Consider the following 25,660-nt stretch of genomic DNA (forward strand, 5'->3'; position numbering starts at 1 on the left):
ACCGAGTAGCAGTAGTAATTTTATCCTGATCATTAGTGAGGAGGACCAATTATACAACGATAGGTTGAAAAGTGGTGAAGTGGTCTAAGTGGGTACTGTGCTCTGCTTGCCCAGTGGTTTATTAGTGTGTTTGACGACTCCCCTGCTGAGCCTCCTGTGCATGTTTTACCAATCCCCTGCCTAGTGCCTATAGCCTGTCTATCCACAGCATTATATTTGTGACTCCCTGCCTAGTGCCTTATATAGCCTCATGTCTATCGACAACATTGTGACTTTGCTTCTGCAGAGAGAGCAGTTGTGTGTGGCTGGCATGATTCATGTGGCGGATAGCGTGGCGCCATATCTTTATAGCCATAGGGTCACAGAGAGAGTCAAGGAGACGGAGTGGAGTTTTCAACTGGCAGGAGAAGATAACTGGCACACGCTGCATGCATGCGACCTATAACTAACTGCTCCTGGACCAGTAGCACTATTTTCCATCATACAAAATAAACCCACCGTGAAAGCCGCACTGACTGCTGACTGAAGTCATGTTGGAAACTCGTTTTAACTTTTTTTCCTTCCTCTTGACTCTTTCATGCTCTCCCCAAGTGGTATTTTCTCTAGTTTCCTACACGTACTGTAGGTCTCTGTCTTTCCTTCTATGTTTGATCTCGTACCCCCCATCCTGTCAGTAGGATCCCCATGGAAGGTCCCCATGGAAGGTCCCCATGGAAGGTCCCCATGGAAGGGCCTATAGGCGTGTTCCCATGAGTGGGAACACGCCTATTGATGCTTAATTTAGCAACTGTAATGATGAAAATAATGTTACATCACAACACGCTGTGAGCTTGGCACGTAGAAGCATGAAGTATAAGCTATACGCTTAACCCATTAAAACCGTGAAAGCATCTGTCATTTTGGATTTTCGTGTTCAAAAATTGCAGATCTATACAAGCTCACAGTGTGCCACTTCATGCTGCGCTGAGAGATTGAACTTTACACCACAGTGATTGAAACATTTTCAATAAGACATAAACTAATCACTCCAGCGATTTCACTTACATCAAGCATCAACTGACGGTAAAATACTGTTAATTTATCCAAAACATTAATTCTCCAAAAAAAAATATATATATATTATAATTTGTAAGTCTGTTTTTGGAGAATTCATGTTTTGGATAAATTATAATTATTAAAACATACCTCACATACCTTGCAAAATAGCCAGGGTGCTTTGTTTATTTTATCTTTTCTTATATCACGCGATCTAACAGGGGGGGTCAAAGTTGAACGGAAGTTGCTCTATATGGTAGAAATGGGTCAACAATACAAATGAAGCTAGTTTTGTGGATTAATTAATTGTTAATGCGTGACCCCCACCAAATACCCGGAACTACTTAATATTCACTAAAACCAGAGCAGAACTCCCACCACGTGACCCAGGCAATCAATTAATACTTTTGTAACCACTATATTAACCCATTCTGAACGGGAACCCATTTTGGTGTTAGCATCATGTTATGCTTTAGCTATTGAAAAATAGCAGATCTACAAGCTCATAGCGCGCCACTGAGTGGCGCGCTACAAGCTTGTAGGTCTGCTATTTTTGAAAAATCGAAGAACGACTGACGTTTTTTTTAATCTGATCTCAGGTCAGAATGGGTTAATCAGACCAGTGTGTGTCCAGTGGAAACCTCGTATGAATCTGATCTCAGGTCAGAATGGGTTAACACCATCAGGCCCATGACGTAAATCACCGTCAAGTTCAAGTGCACTGTCATGTGCCCAAATTAGTGCTATGAAAACTGACCACATCGCTCTACAGCCTAGACTAGAGGCACTTGCTGACGATGGGCACATTTTATTAATGGATTAAATAGGTCCGGGCCCTCAAGGTGTTAATGGCCAGTATAGTATTTCCTACAGCTTTAAGTCCAAAAATCGAAACTAACCCTTTAAGTGCATGGTTCTAGCTGTGAGGCAGCTAATATAATGCATTATACGGAGGCCGAGATAAGAATGGACCGAGTGAAGATTTAACAGCTCTCTGCACGCTTGTCGAGATGCGCCGTGATTTAGCTGTGGCGGCAAAAGGACAAGAGCAATGAAGACATCATTCAGACTTTATGACTCCGGAGATGATAATTGGCTAATGGATGAAAAAAAAAGCACTTGTTTGATCTCCCTGCCCGTTTGCTGACACATACATTTCATTGGGGCGTCAGCTCAGCAGGAGGTGTCATGTAAGGTTTTGTCCATAAACGGCACCTCGCACACATAGCACTCGAGTTACATTACGGAGCGTGTTATAGTTGTTAAGTGAGGTTGTATTTAGTTTACTCCTGGTTTTCTGATGGCAGTAATTGACTGCTGTCAGTAAAAGGCATGTCAAGGACCCCCAAATTGATAGGCGTTTGGCCGCGGACCCCCGTCTGAAAAGGTGGTTTTGTGCCAGGGAACCCAAGAGAACATTTGTGTGACGCTTGCAGGCCAAGGAACCTAATCCCTGGATATTATTCCAGATGTGTCGACACACATAGATCCACCGTCCGTCCATGTTCTAGTATAATAAAAAGCAAAGTAACTTGGGAAAATACAATATATAATATCGGATCGCAATATACTTAAGAAGCGCAATATAAGTGGAATCGGCACCCTATAGGTATCGATATCGTAATGAATCGGGAGGTATGTGAATCGTCCGACCATCCAAAAGCTTGTAGATCTGCTAGTTTTGTGCGACGCTGTAAGTATGATCAAGTACGACATTAATTTACCAGATAAACACAAAAGGTTATAGTATATATTATGGAGATAAGATGTTTCTGCCCGACAGCAACGACGATGATGTTGTTGCTAGTGGTGAATACTCTGTTTCAGGTAAAAGTCAGGAATTCAAAAGGTAAAAGTACCACAGTGTTGGTATCAAAATGTACTTCAAGTACCTAAAGGAAAAGTACTCTCTTTTTCGCGAGATTTCAAATGTATAAAATGTACAAAAATATTTTGAAAATAGCAGATCTACTGTACATGCTCACAGTCTTGTAGATCGGTAACTTTCCAGAGACTGAAATGTACCGTGTATATACTGTATATACTGTAGGGCTGAAGTCGGTAATCTATGTTTTGTAATAGGCTAATAATCAAAATCTATCTCCGAGTACAAATACCTCAAAATCTTGCTTAGTTACTTACCACCACTTGCTAACCAAATGAACCCTATAGCATCCGATCCCTAATCATGGGCATGTCATAACAGCCCAAATCACAGCCAGTGTGAAGTAAGTCAGCAGTGCCTTTGATGAGTTCTTTGACCTGTATATGAACTACTAGAGGAACAATTTAATTCAATAGCTCTGTTGAACAGCACCACTTTGTTGAGCGAATCACACACTGGCGCTGAAGTAAATGAATCCTGTTAAATAAAGATCCAAACCGCAGGCTGATGCTATCGTGCGTTGTTGTGCGTGTGCGTCCGTGCTTTGCCTTCCCACATGTGTGTGTGTGTGTGTGTGTGTGTGTGTGTGTGTGTGTGCATATATTAGTGCCAGCTGCTGACAGATCTATACAAGATCACAACGTGTGTGGTGTGAGCTTGTAGATATACGCTATTTCAACCAGTGGTTGAACCAGTGAGGGCTTCAACCAGTGGTTGAACCAGTGAGGGCTTCAACCAGTGGTTGAACCAGTGAGGGCATTCCGGGTGGCCCCCCCCAGGTTGGCAGAGGAAGTGTAGCGCCCAGGATTACATTAGATAATTGGCACTGGGTGAAAAGAAAACTGGGTTACAAAATCGTGGGATAAAAATTTAAGATTTAAACATCTGCATTACTTAATTCACAAGAGGTCTACACAATAGAGTGCGCCGAAGACCTGGACCATTTATCTTGTGCGACAATAACCAAGTATATATCAGGCATCAGGCATGTACATGTAAATGTATATTTTATCTATTTAAAACATCCATTTATCTTGTGAGGAACAGGAACATGGTTCTATCAATGTCTGTTTCTCAAATTCTACTATGCTTTGGCCCTCACAACTTCAGTATATCACGCACGCACGCGCATGCGTGCGTGCGCGCTGTTGACCGCCCACTCAACTCACTGCTCCGTGTCCGCTGTGTGACAGCTGGGCCAATCACACAGACATGCTGGAACGAGTACAGTACGCTTCCGCTAGCCAAAGATAAATGTATGCGTACAGCACAAACCCACACGTACACACACACTCAAAACAAAGCTCTTTCTCTCTGACAGATATGTGGTCGCGCTGACACATGGCACATCCGTACATATACACAAACATACACACACAAGATTCACGCCGTTCCGTCAACACCTGTAAAGAAGAGAATGTTTCACGACGTTTTAAACTGCGTTATATAAACATAAAACTTTCCGTTGAAGTGCCTCTGTTAAACACTCACTCTCGCATGTCGGATATGCCGTGGTTTATTTTCTAACACTTGTGAGGACATCAACATTTTACCATGGGGGGGTCATTTTTAACTCTAAACCTAAAGCCAAAAATAGCAGGTCTGCTATTTCCGGTGTGCGACAATAACCAAGTATATATCGGGCATCAGGCATGTACATGTAAATGTATATTTTATCTATTTAAAACATCCATTTATCTTGTGAGGAACAGGAACATGGTTCTATCAATGTCTGTTTCTCAAATTCTACTATGCTTTGGCCCTCACAATTTCAGTATATCACGCACGCACGCACGCACGCACGCACGCACGCACGCACGCACGCACGCACGCACGCACGCACGCACGCACGCACGCACGCATGCACGCATGCACGCACGCACGCACGCACGCACACCCATCTCCTTCTCACTCACCACTTGCTCTTGCCTAGTTGCAGGCCCAGACATTCCACACAGCGCTCCACATGTGTTTGACCTCAGCTGCTCTGGAGTCAGGAGAGGAACGTTGTACAGCCTCTGGATACATAACACGTCTACTACTGTACATATGGATGGATGTAAGCATACGCATGCAGCACATACAGTCTGTCATCGCCATCCAACTGTCGCTGTGAGACAAAATATGGTATGAATATACCATATTTTGGACCTTGTCCTTAACCACAACAAGCTTAGCGTCATTTTGAACATCTTCTCTTCTGGGGGTTCCTGGCACAAAGCTTCTTCAGAACAGGGTTCACGGCCAAATTCACGTGAAAAGGTTTGAGAACAACTGGTGGTGTAGAGGGGAGGAGGGACAAAAGGAGCTGTCAATAGTTAAGTCTGTTGATCTACTAGATTCACTTCCCTGACCCACCCTGGGTTTGTACTGCCCTGCTCAACTCTACATCACCTCATCTACTCTCAAAAATCCCCCTGTTCCCTCCCATCCCTTTCACACAGTCCACCGTGTGTCTTGGGAATGAAAGAGGAGGTTGTGTGCTTTGAGTGTCACCTTGCTATAACTAGTCATTACAGAGTGTGATCAGATGCTAAGAAATACGTAGGTCAGTCAGCCTTTTCTTTTGCACTTTCATGATGCAAGCTACTACAAGCGCTGTTTCCCCCTACAGACTTCCACAGCTGATTTCCCATTACACACATGCACACGCAGGCAGGCACGCAGGCACGCACATACACACACACACACACACACACACACACACACACACACACACACACACACACACACACACACACACACATACGTACACACAGACAGACACACACTCCTTTTTGACAGCCTCCTGTTCGCTCTCCTATCAAATCAGCCATCCCTTCATTCCTCCCTAGGAAGCACCGTGCAATGCTTTCCTTATATCACGGCTAAAGAAAATGCATATGAGCGGCATATCGCTGTCGTTGGGCAGAAACCTCGTATCTCCATATAACTTGTGTTTTTTAATTTCTCCTTTCGTTAATCTTACTGAGAATCTACAAATGGAACCAAATGGACCCTCACAGGTCCATTTTGTACACTCATAAGGGTCTATTTGGTTCCTAACTATCATTTAGCTGGGGACACCCTGGGGGGACCCCCTGAGGTGTCCGCGGACCCCACTTTGAGAACCACGAGATTCTGATGCACGGTGAACAAAGTGGCTGTGACCGTTCTTCTACGGGGTCGATCAGATGACGCAACGCCACGGCGTGTTGTTATTTTAGGACGAGGGCGATAAGTATATGGAAGTAGGTTGGTTGTACGTTGGTATGAAGAAAGCCTCTTAAGTAGGTCACACTTAACATATTTTTCCCTATCCCCATTGTGCCTCTGGCCTCACCGCACATTTACTGTGCCGTTTTCCTCTGGAGGTTAGCCTGTTTGATGACAACACTGCATTCATGTTGACTCCCTGACTCTCCCTCTGCATATAATTAACTACAGAGCAGCTCTTGTCACTCAGGATGTACTTTCTCTGTTTGTAACACGAGTACTAGAGACTAAAGAGTCTGGCTTGACTTCCTATCTCCAATACAATGGTGCTATGAGGACACATACGTTAGTCCCACGTACTAATAGTCCGATATATGTGGCTTTCGCTCTGAAAGAATATATATTCAAAGATTTGTGCCGCATTTTTAAGATTTTTCAAAAATAGCAGACCTACTGTACAAGCTCGTAGGGCGCCACTCGGTGGTGCGCTATGAGCTTGTAGATCTGCTTTTTTTCAATAGCTAAAGTATAACATAATGGGGGGTTCCCGCCCTCACCGGTGGCTTCCGGGTGCGGTTTAGTGTTCGATTTGGGGAAAGGTGTCGGACTATTGCGCGTCGGACTGTCGGTGGTATGATGGAGGTAGTCTGTTCGGGTATACATCTCGGGGCGGCGGTGGCTCAGGGGTAGAGTGCCTGGATGGGAACCGCAAGGTTGCCAGTTCGAACCCGGGCTCCCCCAGAGTTACTGTCGAAGTGTCCTTGAGCAAGACACTGAACCCCTAATTGCTCCCGATGTGCTAGTTGGTGCCTTGCATGGTTTCTACCGCCATCGGTGTGTGAATGGGTGAATGTAATGCACAATCTATGTAAAGCGCCTTGGATAAAGGCGCTATATAAATGCACCATTTACCATTTTATCTCAATAAAAGGTTGCTCGTTGCTCGCTGAAAAGAGAATGACAAAGTCAGAGGCAGTGATATTTAAAGGCGTAATACTAGTGTATAGTGAGTCCAATCGCCTTATTGCCTGATTGCAGATTGGCTAGAAGTGCTTCCACTTCAAGCTGTGAATGAAAGGAGATGTTTGGGAAGCGTCCCCAGCAATAATACAGATGAAAGTGTGGGCGAGAGATCTTCCTCATTGAACTTATGCTTAGAGCTACAGTTTCTCAACTTTGCAATTATGTTGCTTATTAACTTTGATTTTGCTCGGTGGTTCTCGTGGGACCCTCACGTTTCCTTGAGGGTGATCCAAATGGACTCTTGTGGAGGTCTTTAACTCTGAGAGTGTACACATGGAACCAAAATGTACACTCTCAGAGTCCTTTTGAGAATGACTTAACCCGTCAAAACTGGGAAAGCAAAGCATCTGTGTTCACTGTCACTTTTGATTTTTGTGTCGGGTATTCAGAAACAGCGGATGCACAACTCGTGTGTCACTTTGTGCCATGTTACGAGCTTGTACATCTGTCTATTTTTTTTATAACTTTTGAAACATGTTGAAAGTGTGAGAACTACTGATTTCTAATTCTTTCGCTCTCTCTGTCTCTCTTTGCGCCCTCTAGAGGAGAAGTACATGACGGTGCAGGCGTACAGCAGTCAAGGGAAGGACGAGGTCACCTTTGAGAAAGGGGTCACCGTGGAGGTCATCCAGAAGAACCTGGAGGGCTGGTGGTACATCAGGTGAGAACCATCTCCAAGTGATCCATGCTGATTATTAGCAGCTTGGTGAGGTGAGGCTCTGTCCCACTAGGAGAACTTCAGTGAACTGTGTTGTTATAGTAATTCAAATATATATATTCACAGCTTCTGGATTTGTTTCCCTCGGCTACTGTGCTCGGGTTCAGATAAAGTTCTATGAACCTAATTTGGGCCCTGTTCTGGGGGGGGGGGGGGGGGGGGGATTCAGAACGCATTAGAAAGAACAATAGGAATTTAGCCGATCTACAAGCTCACAACGCGTCACATCGCAATGTGCTGTGAGCTTGTAGATCAGCAATTTTAGCTTTTTTTTTGTATTACTTTTTTCCTTCACACCTCCACCTTCAGGGTTGGTTCTGGTTATAGTTGTGGTTCTAATGCAGTGGTTCCCAAACTTTTTTATGTCAAGGATCCCCCAAATTGACACTAGTAATTAGCCCCATTTGAAAAATATATGCCAGGGACACCCATAAGGAAGAATTTTACGGATTTAGCAGTTATTCTCAACCCGTTTAATTTCAATGACCCACAGTTTGACATTAGTCTATGGACCCCCATCTAATGGAATTTCTATCTCGGGTCCATTTGGTTCCATTTGTATACACTCTCTGAGTTACAGACCCATATTAAGCGTCCATTTGGTTCCTCATCATCATTTAGCTGCAGGGGACCCCCTGGAACTCCCTCAAGTACCCTTGGGGGTCCCTCCCCGTACCTCACTTTGGGGAACCACTGTTCTAAATGGACCCACACTGATCAGTACCACTCTGCTCAGAGCCTCAGCCGCAGCCCGTTGCAAAGGGAAAGCAAGAGAGATCAGCATTCAGCATTCAACCTTGAAGTGAACGAACGCATGCAGACCGTTAGGCTGCTGCAGCTAAACGCCTCAACTGAAACGCTTCCTTAATGTGAGTGTTCATTGTGACCATCTGCTTTCAAAGTGAACGGCTCCACAGAGTGTTGCCGTCTATTTTTAGAGTGGTGATCAAGCCAGTGTGGACTGCTTATAGCTCTCATCTGGGCCTAATTCTTACAGAAATTAAACCATTAACACAGCTTCACGTCGTTTTCCCTGTGTGTGTGTGTGTGTGTGTGTGTGTGTGTGTGTGTGTGTGTTCATACACCTGTATGCACGTCGCACACATGTATTTGTTGATATTAATTTGTACGCCGTCGTGCATTTGTGGTTTCGTGTGTATGTGTTTGTTTGCAAACATGCATTTCCTGCCAGTTGTATAGTTTCCTCATGGCCCCTGGGGCACTGCTGATGATTTGCACATGCTACCTTGTTACATCTGTTGCGCGCGCACGGCACGGCACGGCAAGCACGCATGCACGCACGCACACACACACAGACACACAGATACATGGCACGCACACGTGCTACAGTAGAATATTTGTAGTGAAGGGTAATCCGGTGCGCGCACACAGTGAACTGTTTTGGAGTATAACGATGAATTATATTTCTCCATGGATTTGTGAGTCATGCTTTTCTCAGTGGGCCATTTTGGACAGTGCATTTCTGTGCTATCCGTTTGTTTGTTATTATAGAGACCCCTGGTGGTTACAGTGGGTATGAGACACCAGCAGAGTTGGAAAACAAGCAAAACAAATAATAAAGAAAAACAGTGATGAAAATGAATGTAACCAAGTACTGTAGTTAAGTACAGTTTTGATGTATCTTTTATTTACCTCAGTATGTCAATTTTTCCACTATTCTATTCTATCTATTCTGCTACATCTCAGAGGAAGAATATTGTACAATTTACTTTTGTAATATATTTTTATGTTGGTAGGTAGTCTCTAGTAGGCTATATTTTGATGACAATACTCGTGTTGAGTCGTGTACCTTTACTCCAGTCAGAATCGGAATAGAGGCCTGGCAACAGATGAAAATAGCCGATCTACAAACTCACAGCGTGACGAGCGTGCCGCGCTTCGACGCGTTCTGAGCTTGTAGATCAGCTATTTTCAGCATACAACCAAGTGTAAAATGACTGGATCTCTTGTCCACTAGTCCCTTCCTAACATTTTAGTCTAGCTTTTAACTTGTTGATGACATTTTAGTCGTCATAGCTTAGTTTTCATTTAGTTTCCATTTAGTTTTCGTCAGTGAAAGAGAGGTAGTCGACGACATCAACACTGTCCCACCACCAGCAGCCCCACGACCCGCTTACATCTGGAATCTTTGTTGTTGTTGTTTCACAAAGCCTTTATGCTGACTCATTAAGCGTTCTAATGATGAGTGATAAAAGGTTATGTATGTTATCCCATTTTGACCTGGGAACGATTCTACAAAATGCCTTCTTAAATCCTAACAGTTTTCTGAAAAAGCTATGTTCCTATATACAGTATGTCAGTCGTTCTTTGATTTTTCAAAAATAGCGGACCTACAAGCTCGTAGCGCGCCACTCGGTGGCGCGCTATGAGCTTGTAGATCTGCTATTTTTCAATTGCTAAAGAATGACACAAGGCTAACACCAAAAGGGGTTCCCGCCCAAAATGCGTTATAGTCTGTGTATCAGCCCCAGGCCATATCCCTTCCACGCTGCAATTACAATATTGTTGTAACAGACAGCGTATTAGTTCAGCTTATACAGTCTAAAGGCTTATGTGCATAATGTTAATGATTGTGTGTGTGTATGCCAGTCATGTGTGCCTGCCAACCTACTGTTACATAATGGCAAATAAAAATAACAATATGGCACAGCAATGGTGAGCGGCTAAATCTGGGCGCTTTACAGTTTACACGGCGCCATATTTACACTTTGAACTGAAATCTGGAACACATTTTTAACAACCATAACCCTCGCGTCTCTATTCTGAGCCTTCGGCAAACATTGTAAAACATATCATCGCATAGCAGATCTTTATACAAGCTCACATTACAACGTGACATATTGTGAGTTTACAGATTGGTTATTTTGGGCTGTAAGATTTTGTGTAGGAAGGGGAAAAAAGGAGGGGACCAAGTATAGACCCCTGTGGGTCTATAGTATACAGTACATTTATATAGAATCACACCCCTGTGAAGTGAGGGGTGCTCTTATCATCATGCATCATCTAATTCCGGGCCAATCACAATTTGCGTCTTCACTTTTCTAGCCTCACTTTTTATCCTCAATACCGACTTTGCCCAGCCAATCAAATCATCGTCATGGGGTGCTCAGCCAATCAAATCATTGCTATGGTGTAGTACACACAAACGGACAAAGCTGGACATAGAAGGGGCTGGCGCGCCTCAAACATGTAGTACATGTGCAGTGGCTGGAGCACATTGTCTCTCTCTAGCTATGCTTTGAGATATGTAGACCCTGGTGTTGGGTGGAACACCTCCTGGCACTAGTACTAACTACTAGTCCTGAAGGTTGAAGGTTATAAGGCAATAGAGCGTTGCAGGCCCGCCCCTGACGAGCGTCCTGGAAGAGAATTTCCCATACATTTTTCCGTAGACGTTTCAGAAAGTATTTATTTAAAGACCTTTAAAGCCTCGGAGAAAGCCAACTCTACTCCTGACAAATCATGTCAATAAACAAACGAAATTGGGCCGAACAAATAATTAGGAAGAAGAAAAAAAGGGCAGGGTACAACCCCTTTTTTGTTTTCTTTTTTAAGACATTTTGAAAGAAAATCCCCGCCCAGTAAGGGAGGGGTATATTTCAGATATTTATTGAAGGGATTAGGGGTAGGGGTATGCTTTGATGTCAGAAGCCATTGAGGGCTGATTTCACCCTGCGATGTGCCTTTGGCAGGTACTTAGGGACCGAAGGCTGGGCGCCCGCCTCCTACCTGAAGAAGGTGAAGGAGGACTTCTCGTCGCCCCGCAAGAAGACCCTGACGGGCCCCGTGGAGATCATCGGCAACATCATGGAGATCAGCAACCTGCTGCAGAAGAAGTCCGTCAGCGAGAAGGACATCCAGGCTGACGGCGAGGCGGGCACGGCCGCCATCACCTCCACGACTACCACCACCACCAACACCACCTCCTCCTCCTCCACCCAAGGTTAGTCACCTCCACCTCCACCACCAACACCACCTCCTCCTCCACCCAAGGTTAGAATACTTCTAGACATTCTTCTTGGATATTTTAGTTTGGTTTTAGTTAGTTTTGAATTCGTTTGAATTTGTTTCTAGAGCGGATTTGTTGGTTTTTATTAGTTCGTTGGTCAGTTGGTTTTATTTTAGAAAATGCTAATAGTTTTAGGTTTTTAACTTTTTAACTTTTTTTAATACTTTCGGTTATTTGTCAGATTGTAGCCTCAGAGACCACATGCGTTTTGAGTCTGTTTTGTAAACACACAATACACTTTCAGTTAGTCATCGTTTATTTTTATTGTACTTTTTACTTAGTTGGGTTAACGAAAATGTTTTTTTTTCTTCTAATGCCGTCATTTCGTTAGTTTTGGTTACCTGTAATGACCTTGCCTCCACCACGCCCAGAGCGCCACATCACCAAGAGCGAGATCAGCCTTCCCATGATGCCGGGCAGCTCGGACCTGAACGCCGAGACGGGCCGGCGGCTGAGCGCCACGAGCTCCGGCCACGGCACCAACAGTCCGCTGTGCGTGCTGGTGGGAGCCAGCGCCGCCCTGCAGGAGAGCAAAGGGAGAGCGGAGCCGGGGTCGCCCGCTGTCGCCCGCGTGGCACCGCACCGCGTGGAGATCGGTGAGTAAACCATTATGGTGGACTTGTGGAGCGGTTATGTAGCCTGGCCCAGCCAGCGTGCTTTCTGGTATAGGGGCGGGTAGCTTGTGGAGCGGTTATGTAGCCTGGCCCAGCCAGCGTGCTTTCTGGTATAGGGGCGGGTAGCTTGTGGAGCGGTTATGTAGCCTGGCCCAGCCAGCATGCTTTCTGGTATAGAGGGGCGGGTAGCTTGTGGAGCGGTTATGTAGCCTGGCCCAGCCAGCGTGCTTTCTGGTATAGAGGCGGGTAGCTTGTGGAGCGGTTATGTAGCCTGGCCCAGCCAGCGTGCTTTCTGGTATAGAGGCGGGTAGCTTGTGGAGCGGTTATGTAGCCTGGCCCAGCCAGCGTGCTTTCTGGTATAGAGGGGCGGGTAGCATGTGGAGCGGTTATGTAGCCTGGCCCAGCCAGCGTGCTTTCTGGTATAGAGGGGCGGGTAGCGCATGATATTGGTTCACCGATCTGTGTAAAGAGTTTTTTTCCCCCCTAAACATGTTCTTATGAGGCAGCCATCGCGTTGCTATTTAACAAGGTTATACAAATCGACAGGGAAATAGCGAACCTTATGCAACAGTGGCGTTGTAAAAGTGGGACATCTAGTTCTAGTGGCTGAATGTTGTACTGTTTAATAACTGTTATATATGTTTCAGACATAGTGTGTAAAATAATTATCATATGACAAGAGCTTACAATATTGTTGTTCTTCTCTTGTTTAGGCTTTGATGCCATAGGTAAGCTATTAGGTTGGATGCTATATTTTGTGGCTTTTGAGAAATAACAAAAAGGCGTTTCTTTCACTAATTTTGGTTGGTTGGTTTTAGTGGTGTCTTAATTAACCACACACTAACACGGGGAGGTGTTTGGGTGTGTGTGTGTGTGTGCACTTGGTCTTCACAACATTGTTTTCATATACTGTACATGTCTGCCTCATGTCTGATGTCGGGAGACATCTAAATTTAATGAATCGGCTAAAAGTGGGTGGAAAAAATTCAAAAGATTAAGATTAGTTTTCAAATCACAGGCGCAGGTTTGTTGGCAGCCATTTCTCACCGCCGCACTGTGTCGAATTAAGATGTCACCAGACGTAGCTTCAAGGCAGACAAAAATGTCATTCTTGTTTTAATTTGCAAGTCTTTCTGTTATTTCTCTCTAACAGGATCTCCAAACCTCAGACAAAAACCTCCTCCAAGGAGAGAAACTCACTTGGTAAGACACAAAATGTCAGCACAGGACGTTTCAGTACTTTTACATTTATTAATGGTGATCATCAGCTACACATCATTTTTTGTGTAATCACAACAGTGATTAGTTGTTACTGTTATTTGGCTGTGTGTCAAAAATAGCTGATCTACAAGCTCACAACACGTCGTGAGCTTGTACTGTAGATCAGGGATATTCAACTGCCGACTCGCGGGGCGCCCCCTAGTGGCCCCTGGAACATTTGTTTTTTGAGGACTAATGACAGTTACAGGAATGGTCAGGTGTGTGCCATTATGAAGTGTGAGATTACCATAATGACATAATCCTTAATCATATTCCTTCATACTCGAGTGTCACTTAGACTATAGACTAGAGAACTGCAGAGCGTGTGTGTGTGTGTGTGTGTGTGTGTGTGTGTGTGTGTGTGTGTGTGTGTGTGTGTGTGTGTGTGTGTTGTGCGCTTGTACTGTAGATCGGCTATGTTTGGACCGCGACACCTGCAACCAAGCATAAAATAACTCGTCTTTTACACTGGTCCCTCCCTAACATTTTAGACTAGTTTTTATTTGTGTAGACAAAATGGTCAGCAGGCCGATATTTAGTCATAGTTTTAGTCATCGTAGCTTTGTTTTTATTTAGCTTTAATTTAGCGAATAAATGTGCTTGGAGCTGAAAGTTGCTCTCATCTGATGCTTGTCACAGGGATTCCAGTTACCCAAGCCACCAGAGCCCCCTGCTGTGGAAGCAGAGTACTACACCATAGCCGAGTTCCAGTCCAACATCTCTGATGGCATCAGTTTCCGTGGAGGACAAAAGGCTGATGTAAGACATGTATACATACATACATACATACATACATACATACATACATACATACATACATACATACATACATACATACAAGCTTGTGGTAAGGGCCCAACCCTGGGCAGCATATTTTACAGCTGCTCACCCCAGATGGGATTGTATTTTAAATTTGTATTTGTTGTTTTTAAGTGCTTCCATACTTAACCCCAGTCCCTTTTGTTAGTACTAGCCACCACCCTCACCATGCAACATCCCTCTGCACACAGACTTCCCCGTAGACCCACATATGCCCAAGTAGCTAGACCACCCTTCACCAACCGATATCCCCCTATACCTCTATCTTCCCATACCCCTACTACACGCCCCCATCACCCTGTACCTAACAGCCAGCCCCCCCTTGGTCACCCTCCCGATGAAGCCACCAGGCAGACAGCCAAACTTTATTTTAAAATAATCCAAGCTGTACACCATGGAGAGGTGGCTGACAGGGCTCTCCGGACAGGGTCCTTCCCTGTTGGGATGATGAGACAGGTGAACAAACTCACCACCTTCATCAAGCCCGCCTGCCCCACTGAGACCACCACCACGCAGGTGGCCCACAACACACATAACTGGATGAACACAAACATGCACATATTACAAACACACTACACAGACACCATAGACACACTCACACCAGACATACACCCACATAACCCTATGGCCTATACCATAGCCATAGGTTGGGCACATAAAAGATACACCCAGAGACTGACTACTGCAACCCTAACCCGGGTTAGCAACATACTACAGATACAGACACGCACACAACACACACAGCCAACCACACAACACACACAACACACACAGCCAACCACACAACACACACAACACGCACAGCCAACCACACAACACACACAACACACACAGCCTACCACACAACACACACAACACACACAGCCAACCACACGACACACACAGCCAACCACACAACACACACAACACAGACAGCCAACACAACACACACAACACACACAACACAGACAACATACACAGCAACATGTCACACATACCAACCGCTACAACATACATACACGAGCGAACACACACACAGCAACACACACCGCCCCCCCTCCACCTCACTCGAGACCTCCCAATAGCTCTGCTAGTGCTCGGCCTGGCCTGCTCCCACACCCTAGGACCCCAGCCCAAGTGTTCCCCCCTCCTCTGGGCAGGAACACTTCCCCACCAGCCTTACTCCCCACGCCTTCCATCCCACCCCTTCTCACCTTCCCTATAACCAGGCGGCCTACCATCCCACCCCTCCTCATAACCCCCACAGACCGGCGACCCGTCCTCTCTAGTGCCCCCCGCCCACCACCCAGACCCATTTGCTCTCTGTCGCTGGGGAGACGTCCGGAGGCCTTTGCTCTGGCGCCCCCCCAGCCACAGAGAGTAAAACCCCAGAGGACCAGCTCCCGGTTGCCCCCCACAACCCCCCTCCCCCCTGTCCCGGAGGACTCAACACTGCCTGCCTCCTCTTCACCCGGACCCCCTAGCGGTGTTCGGGAGGTGGAGGTGGCGGGCATCTCACCCTATCCCCTTCCTTCTGCCTCCTCGACACCCAAGTCCACCCACACCACCACTGGAACCTCCCCCCGTTTCCAACCCAGAGGGTGCTCCACCTGTGAGGAGTCCACAGCCCCAAGTCCACTCCAAACCACCTCACTAGTCCTTCCCACCACACCCACCACTCCCCAGCACACCACAGCATCATTCCATGATTTAAACTCCATTTCCCTTTCCCCCACAGGAGGCGCCGGTGTGAAGCGCGGGATCGGTACCCTAAGATCCCGGGTAATGATGAGTAGGCCTCTATACGGAAACAACCGTGACCAAACAGGCCCCTCTGAACCCTCTCAGAACCACCCGATCCCGCAGCCTCTCACTACTGGCGCCTCACAGCCACACACGTCACCACCCCCTCCATCCCCAGCACTTCCCTGTATACCCACCTCTCACACGGCCAGGCCTAAGAAAAAGGTGTTGGACTGGAACATCATGGTCCGAAAGCCGGTGGCCATCTTGGGGGACTCCAATTTAAGTAGAATCCCACCATCACACCACACTGAGCTCCAAATAGACAGCTACCCTGGGGCGACCTTCAACCACCTGACCAAGATTTTGGAAAAGGCGGAGGTTCACCCCAGGGTAGAAGAAGTCATTCTCTCAGTGGGCATCAACTGCAAGGACAATGATACAGACCAGACCTCCTATAGGCAGCTAAGTGGAATGCACAAGGAGGCACAACGGACCTTTCCCAACGCCAGCATCCACATTCCCCTCATCAACTTCTCCCAGTTCCTAACAGTCAAACAGAAAAAGAACCTCACACTCATGAACCAGTACATCACAACACATTTCCCATACATCCCACCAGTTGACCCTGACCAGTTTCACACAAAACCCGACAACATACACTGGACACACACCACAGCAGTCACAATATTTAACCATTGGTGCACACATTTAAATTTTCCCTAAACAGGAGCCGCAGCCTGGATTCCTGCCCTATCTCTCCTCTTCCTCTGGTACCTACCTTGTTCCCAACAGGCTCCCCTCCTCCTCCTCCTCCTCCTCCCTCTCCTCCCCCCTCCCCCCCTCCCCCCTCCCCCACACCGCCCACCACCATTCTTCCCCCCTCTTCCTCTCAACGTCCAACAGCCATTCAGTCCCTCCGACCAGCACCTGACCCCCACTCCAATGTGTTGAACCTGTCCAGGTCCGTCCGTCTCACGGCCGCAGAGGCCCAGTTGCTGGAGAGGGGTCTCGCCTACATTCCTCGACCCACAGGGACGGATTGGGAGGCACTTCGAAGGGACACACATAGATACCATAGGAGACTTAAATTAATAGACTACTTCCAAAACACACAGACAGACGGACCTACACCCTTTGTCCTGCCCTCCACCTGGGAGCCTAAACTCTCCCAGGTGGACGGCAGGATACGAGACCTCATACAGCTAGATAACCATACACTTAACCAGTACCACCCATCACCAGACAGACCGGACAACCTGACCACAGACGAACGGAACAGCATCACAACACTGCGGAACAACACACAAATAGTTATTAAACCAGCTGATAAAGGTTCAAAAATAGTCATTTTAGATAATTTCCAATACACATATGAAGCCAACAGACAACTATCCAACACTAGATATTACACTCACATAGCAGCCAGCATACAACCACAGACTCAGATCAAACTCAGACAAATCATTACAACACTTTATCACCAAAACTACATCACCTCCAAACAACGCGACTTCCTCTATGGACCCGATAACCCCAGACCTAGGATTTTCTATCTACTACCCAAGATCCACAAGGATCCTCAGACTTGGACTATTCCCTTCGAGGTGCCTCCCGGCAGACCCATAGTATCAGACTGCAGCAGTGAGTCCTACCACATAGCACAATATATAGACCACTTCCTCAACCCCCTCTCCACCATACACGCCAGTTATTTAAGAGACACATATGATTTCCTGGAAAAAATCAAGCCCATAGCTGTGCCACCACACACATACATTTTCACCATAGACATTGACAGCCTTTACACTAACATACATACAGCCACTGGTTTACAGGCAGTTAGAAACCTCTTCCAGACACACCCGGACAACACTAGACCAGACAATGCCATTTTACAACTATTAGAACTTAGTCTCAATTGCAATGATTTCACATTTAATAACAAACACTATTTACAGATAGAGGGCACAGCTATGGGCAAGAAATTTGCACCCGCTTATGCCAACATTTACATGAGTGAGTGGGAGAGAGAGGCCTTGGCAAAGTGTCCACTACAACCCACCATGTATTTCAGATTTTTAGATGACATCATAGGGCTCTGGCCACACACCTTACAACAGTTTGATAACTTTTTACAGATCTTGAACACACACCATGCTTCCATAACCATCAAACACATAATTCATCCAACAGAGATTAACTTCCTGGACACCACCGTATTTTTTCATACAATAGACCAGACACATAAACGACTACTGACAAAAATATATTTTAAGGACACAGACACACACGCACTACTCCACAAACACAGTTACCACCCAAAGCACACTTTTGCAGGCATCATCAAATCACAAATCATTCGGTTTTTCAGGATTTCATCCAATAGGGAACACTTCAATCAGGCCACACACACACTCTTTACAGTCCTCCGAAGGAGAGGTTATAGTAAAAGACTTTTACGTACCATCAGGAGCAATGCCCTGGCCTCTCTCTCCCCCACCCAGTCACTCTCCACCAACACTCTGCCTCCTACCCCTAACCCTCTCATCCCCAATTCTAACCCTAACCTCAATCCCAGCTTTCTTCCCCAGCCACCTCAGAGCATGCACCCGGATCAGAGGCCCCTCTCTAGCGCAGGGACAGGGACGGACCTGGACGGGGCCCACACATTACCCTCTCCTCTACGTCTTCCCTCCTCCAACTCTTCTTCTCTCACCATCCAGGCCATCGGCTCCTCTACAATTAAAACATTACTCCCATTCATAACCACATTTTCACATACACTCCAACCACTTCACCACAAATTTAAACAAAATTTCACCACTACACAACAATCCTACCCCCCATTACAAGCACATCAAGTCATTTCAGCACTTAGAAGGAACAAGAACCTGGGAGACCTCCTTGTGCATTCCAAATTTTCCACTTTACCTCCCAAGCCCCCACAGCCACATACACTCCATTTCAAACCCCGCAAATTCATCAACAACCCCCATAGTCACACTTCCTCCCCCATTACGGACCCTCTGTCTCTGACCACACCCAACATAGTCTACATCATCACCTGCACACAATGTCATAAACACTACATAGGAGAAACCGGACACACACTAGAAACACGACTCAAACAACACTTATATCACATCAAACGAGCAGACATAAACACAACCCTATACACACACTTTCAATCCCATTCTATCGCTAACCTCATCATTTCAGGTCTGGAATGTGGAGTCCGATGGACCAGTGGACAGCGGAAACTCATGGAGCACAGATGGATTAAAAAATTACTAACTGTAACACCCACTGGTCTTAATGAAAGAAGTTGATTTTTATCTCTTTCTGTTCTTTTATCTGTCCCATCAATAAATGGTTTCCAGGCCTTGCTGTGAACTTTTATTCCTTTATGGTTTTAGGTGGTTTTATTACTGTCTATTTTTATATCCATTTTACCCTTGGGTTTTAGAAGACATTTCGGACATTGGTTTAGGTATGCGGTCTAGCTTAACTTGGACTCAGGGGGGTGGACGCCTCTGCCTTGCATAGTCCCCAGTGAATAGGCATTTTGCCCTTCACTGGTAACCTTATTTTGGATTTGTTTTAAATATAGGAAGGTTTTATGGGCTGGGCTTTTTACTAAAAAGCCCCCCCCTTTTAAATACTACACACATACATACATACATACCTACATACATGCATTACAGACGTTTTAGCAGTTTTTAAGGACCCACTTTTAGGCCAGTGCACCAGAGCAAGCTTTTGCCTTTTTTTAAACCCCACCCATTTTAACCAAATACATTTCAGACGTTTTAGCAGTTTTTAAGGACCCACTTTTAGGCCAGTGCACCAGAGCAAGCTTTTGCCTTTTTTTAAACCCCACCCATTTTAACCAAATACATACATACATACATATTTTAGGTATGCGGTCTAGCCTAACTTGGACTCAGGGGGGTGGACGCTGCTGCCTTGCATAGTCCCCAGTGAATAGGCATTTCACTCCAAACGACGCGGGGCGAGATAATAATAATCAGAATTATTCCTATTTTTTTTTTTTGGCATTTCGCTTTTCGCTTGCCGTATGCTAACGCTCTGTGAAACTATTAGCTTGTCATTGACTCCCATGTTAGCGCGGCGGAAAGAATGACTCGTATCTCCTCATCCAGGGCGCTCTCCGTGGTGATGAATGGATCGATATGCTGGCGCTGCGTTTCTGCTCCTCATCCGTCTCTCCCGCAAAATATGAACGCTTTTTGGAGTTTATATAAATATATTAAGATGATCGGGGATTATGAGCTCACTTTGTCAAGTCAACTTTTTTAAGAAAGTATTTCCGGTTCTTGGCTTTCAGAGTAAATGCGATCAGACTACTCTGGCACTATAGAGGCCTTTATTTTGATGCACGTTGGCGTACTCAATGTGTTAAATACTACACACATACATACATTATACATACATATTTACATGCATACATTTCGGAAGTTTTAGCAGTTTTTAAGGACCCACTTTTAGGCCAGTGCACCAGAGCAAACTCTTGCCTTTTTTTAAACCCTACCCATTTTAACCGGTCTAGCCTAACTTGGACTCAGGGGGGTGGACGCCTCTGCCTTGCATAGTCCCCAGTGAATAGGCATTGCCCTTCACTGGTAACCCTATCTTGGAGTATTTTTAAATAAATTAAGGTATGGTTGGCTGGGCTTTTTACAAAAAAGCCCCCCCTTTTAAATACTACACACATACATACTACATACATATCTACATGCATACATTTCAGAAGTTTTAGCAGTTTTTAAGGACCCACTTTTAGGCCAGTGCACCAGAGCAAACTCTTGCCTTTTTTTAAACCCTACCCATTTTAACCAAATACATACTATACATACATACATACATACATACAATAAACACAATGTTTTGGGACAAACAAAGAATTAGAAAGTAGAAAGAAACGGCAGGTTACAACACTTTTTTTGTTGTTTTTCTTATTTGTAATTATTTGTTTGGTCCAAAATATTACGTTTATTGTCATGATTTGTCACGACTCAAGTTGGCTTCGCACGACGCTTAAAAGGTCTTTAATTTTTTTTTAAATGTCTATGGGAAAAATGCATTGGGATTCATTTCCTGGGCCTCATGAAAGGGGCCGGGACTGCGACGCTCTTTAGAGCGTATGCATTTGCATTTTTCCCATAGCCGTTTCTGAAAGTATTTATTTAAAGATGGTTACACCGCGGACAAAGCCAACTCGGATCGTGACAAATCATGACAATGAACACAATATTTTGGGCCGATCAAATAATTTATAAGAAGAAAAACAAAACAAATAGTCTTGTCTCCTGCCTTTATTTTCTTCTTTCTAATGATTTGATCGCCCCAAAATATTGTGTTCATTGTCATGATTTGTCACGATCCGAGTTGGCTTTGTCCGCGGCGTAACCGTCTTTAAATAAATACTTTCAGAAACGGCTATGGGACAAATGCATTGCTTTTCATTTCCTGGGCCACTCGCCGTTCTGAAAGGGGGAGGGACTGCGACGCTCTATTGGTCTCACTTTTTAATATTATTTTTACATTATCATTAAAATCTAGTATATTTCCAAATATTTGGGGATCCACTTGGAATACCCCCACGACCCACCAGTGGTCCCGGGCCCACAGGTTGAGAACCAGTGGCAAAAAAAAAGTGTGTTTGCTTGGCACTTTGCGGGCTGCCATAGAGCGTCGCAGTCCCTTTCAGAACGACGAGTGGCCCAGGAAATGATTCTCCATTCATTTTCTCCATAGGCTTTTCAAAAAGTATTTATATAAAGACGGTTACGCCGCGGACAAAGCCAACTCGGATCGTGACAAATCTTGACAACAAACAATATTTTGTGCCGATCAAATAATTTGAAAGAAGAAAATATAGGCAGGATACAACACTATTTGTTTTGTTTTTTAATTATTTGATCGGCCCAAAACATTGTAATTATTGTCATGATTTGTCACGATCCGAGTTGGCTTTGTCCGCGGCGTAACCGTCTTTAAATAAATACTTTTTGAAAAGCCTATGGAGAAAATGAATGGAGAATCATTTACTGGGCCACTCGTCGTTTCCGAAAGGGGGTGGGACTGCGCCGCTCTATAGTAGGCCTTCTAGAGCTAACCTGGAAATAGTTTTGTCCCAATTGACCATGAACCATTGACTATGCTGTCTGGGAGATGGGCAGTTCAAAGGGATGTTTTAGAGCAGACGAAACTTTGATCTGCATGCTCATATCCTAAAAAATGTATTAAACATAACGTGCCTCCATGCGTGTGTTTCACGGCTTGAGAGTGAATGATTCCCATTTCCACAGAGACGGTGCATTTATATATACCATTATGCATAACAGTGATCAAAGCTACTTCATGCAATCATGCTGTTTGTTCTGTGAGAATGCTTGTCAAACAGCTCAGATATGAGAGAAATACAGCATCTAATAAATATACAACATTATATGCAGGAGTAGCGAGTGATTGAGCGGGCACGAGTGAGAATTGGGAATGTGGCTGTGGCTGTCGGACTCGCATATCATCCTCTCCTCCTCGCTTGGTTGGTGTATTGGAATTTGCCTGTGGCGTTCACATCCCTCTTGCTGTTCCTGCAGGTGATAGAGAAGAACTCGGGAGGCTGGTGGTACGTGCAGATTGGAGAGATGGAGGGCTGGGCTCCGTGCTCCTACATCGACAAACGGAAGAAGCCCAACCTGAACCGTCGCACCAGCACGCTCACCCGGCCCAAAGTCCCGCCCCCGGCCCCGCCTGTCAAGAAGCAGGACTCCTCCGAGGAGACTTCCTCCCCCAGTAACTCCGCCTCCAAGGCCACAGAGCCGCTGAGCAGGCCTGTGTACGAGGAGCCATTGTACGACATTCCTGCTATCGGCTGCGAAGGGGAGTCGGATACCGATTCTTTAAAAGACGAGCGGCCCCTCGATATGAAGCCTTGCAGCACGGCCAGCGACAAGTATCGCACTACACCTCCTGCCTGCAAGGCCTCGCCGCCGCTCTCCAAGGCCTCCCCACCTATCTGCAAGGCCTCCCCACCGCTCTCCGAGGCCTCCCCACCTCTCTGCAAGGCCTCCCCGCCTCTCTCCAAGTCCTCCCCACCGCTCTCCAAGGCCTCCCCGCCGCTCTCCAAGGCCTCCCCGCCGCTCTCCAAGGCCTCCCCGCCTCTCTGCAAGGCCCCCCCTCCTGTCTGCAAAGCCTCCCCCGTTTTGAATCACAGAAGAACCTCGTTTAGGACTTCTCTGGAGGAAGTGGCTAAGGAGGAATGCATCTACGAGAACGACGGCTTCAGGTCCATCAGTGGCGACGAAGGGATCTCAGCCAAGAGTTCCAGCGGGCCCAACTCCCCGCGGAGCTACCATTCTTCCACCGTCCCGCGCCGGCCCTCCGGCTCCTCGCCGCTGACCGGGAGACCCATGAAGGCCGTGACCCCGGAGCTGAACCGCAGGAGCCAGACCCTGGGCAGGCGCGTGGACACCCGGTCCCGAGAGGAGAGCCCGCGGTCGTCTTCAGACGAGTCGAGCCGAGGCCAGAGGAAGAGCCTGGGCTTCGGCCACGACGTGGAGCAGAGGATCGGCCCGAGTCCCTCGGCCAAAGCCAAGCCCTCCGTCAGGCCCAAACCTCTCCTGACCAAGTCGGAGCCCCAGAGTCCCGAGAGGATGGACATCAGCTCTCTGAGGCGCCAGCTGAGGCCCACGGGTCAGCTCCGACCCAGCCTCAAACCCTCCCGCGGGGGGGACGACTCGGAGACGGCCTCCGTCATCTCGTCGGAGGACTCGTTGTGCTCCCGCAGCACCTCGGACCTCTCCTCCGTCTACTCCAAGGGCAGCCGCGGCGACGCCTCAGACCTGGAGGGCCTGAACCTCTACCGGACCATGGACGCCTACAAGAAGCTCCAGGAGTCGGAGCTGAGCTTCCCGGCCGGCGTGGAGGTGGAGGTGCTGGAGAAGCAGGAGAGCGGCTGGTGGTACGCCCGCTGGGGCTCCGAGGAGGGCTGGGCCCCGTCCTACTACCTGGAGCCCGCTCGGCATGCGGGCGACGCGGGCGGCTCGGAGTCGGACGGCCACGGGAGCGCTGGGAGTAAGTCCAACAGTCTGGAGAAGAACGAGCAGCGCGTTCTGGCCCTCAACAACATCAACCTGCAGGTATTTCCACTATTTCTTTCATTTATTCATTGGGATCTGATCTCTGAAAATCCACAAAGGTTTTCCTGCAATTTGAAAAATGACCACCGTACAGTATTCCTTTTCCAACTACACGATTGCTCCGCATTGACGAGAACAGTGGATTAAAGTGATATGGAACGTTGACAAATACGCTGGAGCGTCAGTCTTGATCATTTGTCAGATCTGCCATGATGTGGATTTTTTTTGTTTTAAAACCTAAAAAGCAAATGGTCATCTAGATTCATTTTAGATTCCCTATTTAATTTTTAGGCCAAAAACATTAATCTCAATTATTTGTACAGAAATGATCATGAATGATCTAAACCAGGTGTTTTTTGGACCAGGTACCCCTTTTGGGGTAGATATTTTTCCAGGTACCCCCTCATCCTCGCAACACGGATAACAATATATTTACAACCACAAGCAGTGTTTCCTGCAGGAAAAAGCTTTGGCATGGTGCTGGGCACAGGCCGCAATTTTGATTAATGAATTAATTTGATTAATTAATTAATAAGATTAATACATTAAGATTAATTTGTATTATTGCACTTGTATTGCTATTGGAGACACTGGGGGGACACTGGGGGACACTGGGCAGGCACTGAGGAGGCACTGGGGAGACACTGGGGAGGCACTCAGGGGCACACTGGGGAGGCACTGGGAAGGCACTCAGGGGGCACACTGGGGAGGCATTGGGGAGGCACTCAGGGGGACACTGGGGAGGCACTGGGAAGGCACTCAGGGGGCACACTGGGGAGGCATTGGGGAGGCACTCAGGGGGACACTGGGGAGGCACTCAGGGGGACACTGTCTAAATGTAGACGTCTAAATGTAGACGTCTAAATGTAGACGTCTAAATGTATACAGACGTCTAAATGTAGACGTCTAAATGTGTACGTCTAAATGTAGACGTCTAAATGTAGACGTCTAAATGTGTACGTCTTCTCTTATGGGGGTTCCTGGCATATCTTTTCAAATGGGGGTCCACGGGCTAAGTAGTGTCAATTTGGGGGTCCTTGACATGAAAAAGTTTGGGAACCACTGCTTTAAACACTTTAGCACTTTATGAACATGAACAAAATAGATGTGTCCCCCCTGGAACTCCCTCAGGTACCCCTGGGGGTCCCCGGACCCCACTTTGGGAACCACTGATCTAAACGAACCTGTCTT

General features: G+C 46.5%; 1 protein-coding gene across 5 annotated transcripts in view; it reads left to right on the forward strand.

Annotated features, from left to right (window-relative positions):
- The window catches only part of LOC308312860 (SH3 and PX domain-containing protein 2A-like), a gene marked incomplete at its 5' end in the record, with an annotated part of 152,271 nt that overhangs the window by 123,015 nt on the left and 3,596 nt on the right, over positions 1 to 25,660 (forward strand). For 4 of the 5 annotated variants that reach the window (XM_080759609.1, XM_080759610.1, XM_080759612.1 and 1 more), the window contains 7 exons: positions 7,682 to 7,799; positions 11,570 to 11,820; positions 12,258 to 12,482; positions 13,214 to 13,228; positions 13,654 to 13,703; positions 14,400 to 14,519; positions 22,928 to 24,469. In XM_080759609.1, coding sequence (XP_080615735.1) covers positions 7,682 to 7,799; positions 11,570 to 11,820; positions 12,258 to 12,482; positions 13,214 to 13,228; positions 13,654 to 13,703; positions 14,400 to 14,519; positions 22,928 to 24,469 — 2,321 coding nt within the window. The remainder of the gene's footprint in view (positions 1 to 7,681; positions 7,800 to 11,569; positions 11,821 to 12,257; positions 12,483 to 13,213; positions 13,229 to 13,653; positions 13,704 to 14,399; positions 14,520 to 22,927; positions 24,470 to 25,660) is intronic. The other variant, XM_080759611.1, reaches the window with a different exon arrangement.

This window comes from Protomyctophum bolini (genome assembly GCF_963924005.1).
Source record: "Protomyctophum bolini genome assembly, chromosome: 3".
NCBI lineage: Eukaryota > Metazoa > Chordata > Actinopteri > Myctophiformes > Myctophidae > Protomyctophum > Protomyctophum bolini.